Source organism: Salvelinus sp. IW2-2015, unplaced genomic scaffold (genome assembly GCF_002910315.2).
Source record: "Salvelinus sp. IW2-2015 unplaced genomic scaffold, ASM291031v2 Un_scaffold3559, whole genome shotgun sequence".
Lineage (NCBI taxonomy): Eukaryota > Metazoa > Chordata > Actinopteri > Salmoniformes > Salmonidae > Salvelinus > Salvelinus sp. IW2-2015.
The window spans coordinates 46,950-56,164 of record NW_019944838.1 but is presented as its reverse complement, the minus strand read 5'-3'; the positions used below and the strand labels follow the sequence as shown (position 1 = coordinate 56,164).

Genomic DNA, 9,215 nt, shown 5'->3' with positions numbered 1-9,215 from the left:
AGAGAGAGAGAGAGAGAGAGAGAGAGACAGAGAGGAGACAGAGACAGAGACAGAGAGACAGAGAGAGAGAGAGACAGAGAGAGAGAGAGAGGAGACAGAGACAGAGAGAGAGGGACAGAGAGAGAGAGAGAGAGACAGAGAGAGTTACAGAGAAACATCAGCGATAAGACAACTGGCACCATTCCCAAGGCAGGCCATTATTTTTACTGAAATTTGACCTCCCTCATAAACAGGGAGAGAGTGAATCTGAGATGGTACCTTGCCAGTAGTCTCGATCCCCCTGATACAGCAGACATAGAGTAAAGTCCAGGCAGACACCAGGGCTAGCACCATCCACCACTGAAGGCCTCCGGATAAATCAATGGCCGTAGAGGTGTTCAGTGTCTCTCTGTACCAGAAGTAATCCACGGAGGAGCTCCGTGCGCACTCTGACACCAGACCTGCCGATATTCAAAACTGTTTAAAAGGCCTGTCTGGATCTAAAATGATAACAGCTAAGATGAAAATGAGATAGAAGTTGGGTCGGGTTTGAATTCTCAATGTTTGACTAGCTAGCTATCTACTGCCAATGTATTCAGCATGATTCAGCATGATTCGGCGTGATACAGAATGATTCAGCATGAAAAAGCATGATTCGGCATGATTCAGCATAGACGAGACGAGTCAGAAACCCCTCAAAACAACATGGTATTAATAACAGCTACCTACGATTCCCCCTCAAGGCAGCTTCTTGTCATTGTTGCTAGCTTAGTTATATATATATATATATATTCATATAGTTATATGCTAGTTGCTAGCTATCTGACCATCTTAAATAATTACACACGGACTTCTTCCCCATCGACGTGTGTGCATCGTTTTCGTGACGTTGTCAGTTAACCCGTGAGCTGATCCTGCTTGCTATCATGCTGGTATTAGGCTAGCTAGCTAAGTTAAGATATATTTTTTGGGTCCAGGTTTTGATGATACTGTAGTGAATTCACGGGGGGTAGCCCTGACCGGGACTCGAACTCGGATCCAGCGACTGCCAAGCCAACACCTTAAACCTTTACGCCAAGAGGTCTGGACATCTTAACCGAGGTAGCTAGGTAGCCGAGGTAGCTAGGTAACCGAGGTAGCTGGGTAACCGAGGTAGCTGGGTAACCGAGGTAGCTAGGTAACCGAGGTAGCTGGGTAACCGAGGTAGCTGGGTAACCGAGGTTTAGCTGGGTAACCGAGGTAGCTAGGTAACCGAGGTAGCTAGGTAACCGAGGTAGCTAGGTAACCGAGGTAGCTGGGTAACCGAGGTAGCTGGGTAACCGAGGTAGCTACGTATTGAGTTAAGGTCGCTTCCAATACCAACTGTTACTCACGAAGGAAATTCTGTACCTGTCTTGTTTGCATTGAGGGGACACTGACTCCAAGGCAAGGGGTCCTGGAAGGAGTTGAAGAGGTACCACATGATCCAGGCCATGATGGTGTTGTAGTACATCCCAACCAGGAATGATACCAACATGGAGGCAATACCTGTTTCAGAACAAATGCCATTTACATTCCCTGTACATTCCAGTGAATTATAAGCATATTCAAGTTTATTCAAGTATTCTATGTCCAAGTATATACAGTATATAGAGTACCAGTCAAAAGTTTGGACACACATACTCATTCAAGGGTTTTTCTTTATATTTTTTTTAACTGTTTTCTACATTGTAGAATAGAATACATCAAAACTACGGAATAACACATATGGAATCATGTAGTAACCAAAGAAGTGTTAAACAAATCAACATATATTTTATATTAGAGATTTTTCAAAGTAGCCACCCTTTGCTTTGATGACAGCTTTGCACACTCTTGGCATTCTCTCAACCAGCTTCATGAGGAATGATTTTCCAAAACTATGTAAAGAGTTCCCACATATGCTGAGCACTTGTTGGCTGCTTTTCCTTCACTCTGCAGTCCAACTCATCCAAACCATCTCAYTTGGMTTGAGGTCGGGTGATTGTGAAGGCCAGATCATCTGATGCAGCACTCCATCACTCTCCTTCTTGATCAAACAGCTCTTAAGGAGCCTGGAGGTGTGTTTTGGGTCATTGTTAAAAAACAAATGATAGTCCCACTCTGCGCAAACCAGGTGGGATGGGATATTGCTGCAGAATGCTGTGGTAGCCATGCTGGTTAAATGTGCCTTGAATTCTAAATAAATCAAAGACAGTGTCACCAGCAAAGCACCCCCACAGCATCACACCACCTCCTCCATGCTTCACGGTGGGAACCACACATGCAAAGATCATCCGTTCACCTACTCTGCACCTCACAAAGACATGGCGGTTAGAACCAAAACTCTCAAATTTGGACTCATCAGACCAAAGGATAGATTTCCACCGGTCTAATGTCCATTGCTCGTGTTTCTTGGCCCAAGCAAGTCTCTTTTTGTTATTGGTGTCCTTTAATAGTGGCTTCTTTGCAGCAATTGTGGCGATCCTCATGAAAGCCAGTTTCATCATAGGACTTCATGGTTTTTGCGACTGCACTTGAAGAAACTTACAAAGTTCTTGGAATTTTCCAGATTGACTGACCTTCATGTCTTAAAGTAAGGATGGACTGTCATTTCTCTTTGCTTATTTGAGCTGTTCTTGCCATAATATGGACTTGGTCTTTTACCATATAGGGGTATCTCCTGTATACCACACCTACCTTTTCACCACACAACTGATTGGCTCAAAGCATTAAGAAGGAAAGAAATTCTACAAATACAATTCTACAACTTTGCACAGCTGTTAAATGAAATGCATTCCAAGTGACTACCTCATTCAGCTGGTTGAGAGAATGCCAAGAGTGTGCAAAGTTGTCATCAAGGCAAAGGGTGGCTACTTTGAAGCTCCTCAAATAAACTTTGATTTGATTTGAAATATAAAATATATTTTGATTTGTTTATCACTTTTTTTTGGTTACTACATGATTCCATATGTGTTGTTTCATAGTTTGGATATCTTCACTATTATTCTACAATATAGAAAATAATAAAAATATAGCAAAACTCTTGAATGAGTAGCTGTTTCCAAACTTTTGACTGGTACTGTATATTAAAGTATGCTATACATAATACATAATATTTCGAAACATACAAACTTATAGCTACTTATAACCATATTCCTGAAGCCGCAAGGGTTTTGATCACATGATCACATGATCACAGGAATTCCACACAGATACCGTAATCAGGAATGGACTGTCACCCACCAATGCCAGTGAGGTAAGGGTTGACAGAGCCCCAGACTCCCACACTGCCGCTCCTGAGGCGCTGTCCGATAGCAAACTCCAGGTGCAGCAGTGGAATCCCCTCCAGAACCAGCAGGATCAGGAACGGGATCATAAACGCTCCTTTGGAACACAAGATTGAAATTGGAATCTCTTGTTGGTTGTTTTGATCAGTTGACATATCAACAATACTCCACTGAACATATCTCCAATATTACAACAGTAACAGTTGTATTATTGTGTTATAAAAGTGTTAGTGTTGAAGATTTTCAGATAATACCATTTTAAATTAACTCTCCAGTGAAAAATCCCTCTTTTTAAAAGCTCATATTCTGTTATCTCTTAGATCATATTACCCAAATAATGTTGTTGACTCGTCCTACATTTGACATTTTAGTTATTTAGTAGACGCTCTCATCCAGAGCAACTAGGGTTAAGTGCCTTGCTCAAGGGCACATTAACAGATTTTTAACCTAGTCGGCTCAGAGATTCAAACCAGCAACCTTTCAGTTACCGGCCCACCGCTAGGCTACCTGCCACCCTATACTCATATTTGTGGCCAAAGCTCAAAAACCCCACCTCAAACTTTCTATTTCCTAATAGAGTATGATGTCATACTCCTGAGGAGGATGAGCTGGCCAATCAGAAGTCTAGAGGAGGATAAACTGGCCAATCAGAAGTCTAGAGGAGGATAAACTGGCCAATCAGAAGTCTAGAGGAGGATAAACTGGCAATCAGAAGTCTAGAGGAGGATAAGCTGCCAATCAGCGGTCTATTTTTTTAATGACGCACACACCATTTCAACACAGAAAACCTTCTTTTTTACGTACTTAATTACCATGGTTTTGTAACTATTTAACTCCTATTGTAAGTAATTATAGGTCATATTTAATAGAGATCTGGAATCATTGTTTTGTTAATATTTAACTCCTATTTTAAGTAAATATAGGTCATATTTAATAGAGAGCTGGAATCATTGGACAGTTACTTTAAAGTGTTATTAATTATTAGTGTTGAAGCGTCAAAACAATTATGCAAACTAGGTACAGCAATGCATACAGAGGACAAACACATATACCAGGGGGTTTCTCTGTGTTAAAATACCCAGTAGATAGTTTGAAAACGTTTTTTAATAACAAGTTGAGAATGATTACTCATTTGTTTTGTTTACTTGTTAAGATTTCAAACCATGACTAGCAATCCTCTCAAATACTGTACATTATTGGGTTTTGAGGAATCCCAAATGAAATTTACGACAGTTCCCTATCAGTCGTAATCATCTAGAGTAACATTTACTTTCACCCATACCACAAAACAAATGGAGAGTCACTCGTTATTCAATCAGACAACTAATATCATAATCAATATAGTATTCTGCTATCTCTGTATGTGCAAATAAATTATCCTACTAATTGTATACAGGGGATTCCACCTTTTTAACTACTTATGTCAAGGGTATGTACGCTGAGTGTACAAAACATTAGGAACACCTTTCCCAATGTAGACTTTTTTTTTTGCCCTCAGAACAGACTCAAGTCGTCTGGTCATGGACTCTATAAGGTGTCGAAAGCGTTCCACAGGGATGATGGCCCATGTCTTTTGGGTGGTGGACCATTCTTGATACACACGGGAAACTGTTGAGCATGAAAAACCCAGCAGCACTTAAATGTGTTGCCTTGCCCATTCACCCTCTGAATGGCACATGTCCACAATCCATGTTTCAATTGTCTCAAGGCTTAAAAATCCTTCTTCAACCTGTCTTCTCCCGTTCATCTACACTGATTGAAGTGGATTTGAACAGGTGACATCAATAAGGGATCATAGTTTTCATCTGGATTCACCTGGTCAGTGCATGTCATTGAAAGAGCTGGTGTTCCTAATGTTTTGTAATCTCACTATAGTTTGTAGTTTTCCCTGTTTAATTTCTACAGTGAAAAAATGCGTAACTCAAATTCCTTTTCATTAATTTACAAAAACGTTGCATACAATCAAACCCCCTCCCCTCTTTCTCCCCTACCTCCTCCATGGCTCTGACACAGGTAAGGGAACCTCCACACGTTCCCCAGCCCCACACAGAAGCCCACACAGGTCAGCATGTACTGGGTCTTGTTGTCCCATTTGGGCCTGTCCCCAGCCTCCTCCTTCTCCATCCTCTCCAGCTCTTTATGAGACGGGATCCGGTCATCCAGACCTGGGTTGGGCAGCTTGGGGAATCTCATGGCGACCGGCTGGATAGTGAAGTCTTCCTCACCCAATGAAGGTACAGTTCTCCGTCTCTCTCTCTCTTTCTCTTTCAGCTGCTGGCTTTATTGTTCACCCAGAAAGGGTCTCAGGATGGTTGTAGACAACAAAAGGAACTGAATGGCCTCTCTACTGTCAGCTGGTTGACTGCCGAGTGTATCTAGCCTCTCTACTGTCAGCTGGTTGACTGCCAGGTGTATCTAGCCTCTCACCTGTCAGCTGGTTGACTGCCGGGTGTATCTAGCCTCTCACCTGTCAGCTGGTTGACTGCCGAGTGTATCTAGCCTCTCACCTGTCAGCTGGTTGACTGCCGAGTGTATCTAGCCTCTCACCTGTCAGCTGGTTGACTGCCGAGTGTATCTAGCCTATCTACTTGTCAGCTAGTTCACTGCCAAGGGGTATCTAGCCTCTCTACTGTCAGCTGGTTGACTGTTGCGTGTGTCCTGCCTACCTTGTGTGACCTTTACCCTCTAAATGTCTTCTTTCAAGGGGGACTGTCACAGCACTTCTGCTGAACTTTGGTTTCACAGTGGCTTCCAGTTATCTGAGGATTCATCTGAGCCAGTGAGATATTATATATATCGTCAGCAGGTTGTGGCAGCTAAAAGGTCAACCATCTTTATAATGGTTAAAACATCATGTGAAGAGCAGTTACGTAATTGGCTAATTGTTTTCCAGAAGGAAGTGAGGGTCTACATCCAAAAGGGCAGCCTATTCCTTATTAGAACGCGCTAGAACAATAGAACGTGCTAGAACAATAGAACGCGCTAGAACAATAGAACACACTAGAACAATAGAACACACTAGAACAATAGAACACACTAGAACAATAGAACGCGCTAGAACAATAGAACGCGCTAGAACAATAGAACGCGCTAGAACAATAGAACACAGAAAGGAATGTAGTCTAGCTCACTCGTGACCGAAAGGTCACTGATGCGGTATTGGTTTCCTCCTCTCATTTACCAACATGTTGACACACATCCTTCCCATCAACACTTATCTTTCCATGTACATAGTAAATATACAGTACGGAGTGGGCAAATGTGGACTAATTAAACATGTCATATTTACACGATCTGTACAGTCTACTTCTAGTTTAAAGGTCCCGGACAGTCATTTTGATTCCCATGTAAAATACGTCTTTTGAGTAACTTAAATATCATCTATATATAATAAATACTTTTTTGGGGGGGGGGGGGGGGGGTAGAAATGCTGAACTTTTGAAAGAAAATTCTCTCAGGACTAACTACCAGGAAGTTTGAAAAGACAGGCTGAGTGAACAGGGAGCTTATATTCAGAGCTCGTCTTGACTGACAGGCTCTTTGAAACACCAATGTCAAGAAACTTGTATACAGTGAGCAGTGTTGCAGTAAAACCATCTCAAGCTAAATCAACTCACAACATTGAAATTGCATCAATGATGTCCATTAAAAAAATATATATATATCTCCCGTCTGGCATGTCTCTTGTGATGCGGTTCACAGCAGCACGGACAGATGTGTTGACATGACAACTGCGTCAGAGTTTTAACTGACCCCCCTTTTGAATCATGCTGGTTGAGACCTAGACCTAGCTAGCCAGTAACTAGCTAACACCAGACACAGATGAAGACCTAGCTAGCCAGTAACTAGCTAACACCAGACACAGATGAAGACCTAGTTAGGCAGTAACTAGCTAACACCAGACACAGATGAAGACCTAGCTAGCCAGTAACTAGCTAACACCAGACAGATGAAAGGGGAAAGATAAGTATCTTTGACATAGATTAATAGTGTAAACGTTTTATTATCTTTTGCTGACAGCCTACAGTAAAATGTTGGCACCAGTAGAGTAGCTACCTAGCAATATAAACCACACCCCCATCTGCAAACACACCTTCTCTGATGTTGGGTACAAGATGTTCTTATTTAAATGAGGTAAAACCATATAATGTTACCATTGGTGTATTAAAATGAGAGCTAGGGTGATGTTACCCTATCCGCTTAATAATCCCACCTCCTGAATCAAAGTGTTTGACATGAGGGAAGGGGACCAGTGCCTGTGATCTGGTTTCATTCAAATATCATCCAACTTCATGAAAAAACATGATTTGGAGTGTTCATGACCMTTAACATCAATTAATCTGTACAGTCTAGTTCTGCTCGTGACTGAAAGCCCACTGATGGCATATGGTCCATACTCTCTATGACTTATTACAGTCCATTATATGAATGTATAGATGTCTGTATAGATCGTATGAAAAGGCTGTTATTAGAAGAAGGAAACCAATAGAAAAGTTGTTTGGTGAAAACTCCCATACGACTTGACTAGGACAATAAAAGTTTGCGTTTCGAAGGTTCTTACACCTGAGATATAGTATTTGCTCAATTTACCAAAACCAATAAATTTAAATCAATAACCTCTTGATAAAGTTGAATCCTTTTGCCTATTGTTTATTGAAGAATAAAGAGTTTATCCAAAATCAATTAATCAAGAGTGACAAAGTAATTCACTGGGCACACTACGTCATTWCAACGTGAAGAATTGGGTAATATTTGGTAGCTGTCACCCCCCTGACCTTAGAGAGCCTTTTTTATGTCTCCGGTTTGGTCAGGGCGTGATTTGGGGTACGTTCACCACGCTGCGCTTTGGTCCTCTTCATTCGACMGSCKGTCACAGGTAGAGTCGTTGATCAATGAGATTCCAACCGATTTACCACCAATCAAAAAAACAAAGACAGTCAAAAGTTTGTTGAATTCCCAACCAAATTTCAATTGGAAGATCAATGTCAGATTTTTGGGGGATTAGTTGTCACCTAAATGTGTTATCAACTGCGCTTTAAAAAATAGTTAAAAGCACACTAAAGTTCAAATGGGAATACAATGTCAGCTATTTATTATTTTATACAGTGACAACTTAATGTGTTATCACTGTGGTTGATCTAATAGCACAGCTACATGACCTGGTTTGAAGTTAGTTGAGATTACATTAAAGTACATTACAGTTGAGATTACATTAAAGTACATTACAGTTGAGATTACATTAAAGTACATTACAGTTGAGATTACGTTAAAGTACATGGTGCAAGTGATCAATGCCGTTTGAGATTCTTTGTTAGATTAGTGTAGCAATTGTAAAGATTTCCACAGACCTGTGACCTTGAARGCTTCCTATGATTACATAAGAAGACATTTATAGTTACAGTAACTTCTAAATGTGACCATGGATGTGGTACTCATTTTAAGGTTGATTTTAAAACCTATTATATTAGTTTTCAAAGATAACTTTAACATTACTGTCTTACAAAAGTAATATTTAAATGTTTGTTTGACAACACATACAAAATATCAACATTTAAACATGTAGGTCGTCATTAGGTCGTCAATGTAAATAAGAATTTGTTCTTAACTGACTTGCCAAATTAAATAAAGGTGAGAGAGAGAGAGAGAAGAGAAACAGATGGATTTTGATGGGGGGGGGTTTCTATTATGCGGACATGGACGCTAAGGGGTTAAAACCCTGATGGGATACTAGAGGGATAGCTGTTAAAACCCTGGATGGGATACTGGAGGGATAGCTGTTATTACCTGGATGGGATACTCAGAGGATAGCTGTTTAAAACCTGGATGGGATACTGGAGGGATAGCTGTTAACCCTGGATGGGATACTGAGGATAGCTGTTATTACCTGGATGGGATACTAGAGGGATAGCTGTTAAAACCCTGGATGGGATACTAGAGGGTAGCTGCTTA

At 41.0% G+C, this 9,215-nt stretch overlaps 1 protein-coding gene across 1 annotated transcript in view; it reads right to left on the bottom strand.

Moving 5' to 3' along the window:
• The window catches only part of LOC112076086 (sodium-dependent neutral amino acid transporter B(0)AT1-like), an 8,775-nt gene extending 2,772 nt beyond the window's left edge, over positions 1-6,003 (bottom strand). The window contains exons 1-4 of the mRNA XM_024142975.2: positions 5,258-6,003; positions 3,223-3,363; positions 1,369-1,506; positions 259-440 (exon numbers count right to left, since the gene is read on the bottom strand). Of these exons, the coding sequence (XP_023998743.2) occupies positions 259-440; positions 1,369-1,506; positions 3,223-3,363; positions 5,258-5,459 (663 nt within the window). The 5' untranslated portion in view covers positions 5,460-6,003. The remainder of the gene's footprint in view (positions 1-258; positions 441-1,368; positions 1,507-3,222; positions 3,364-5,257) is intronic.
• Positions 6,004-9,215: the final 3,212 nt, after the last annotated feature.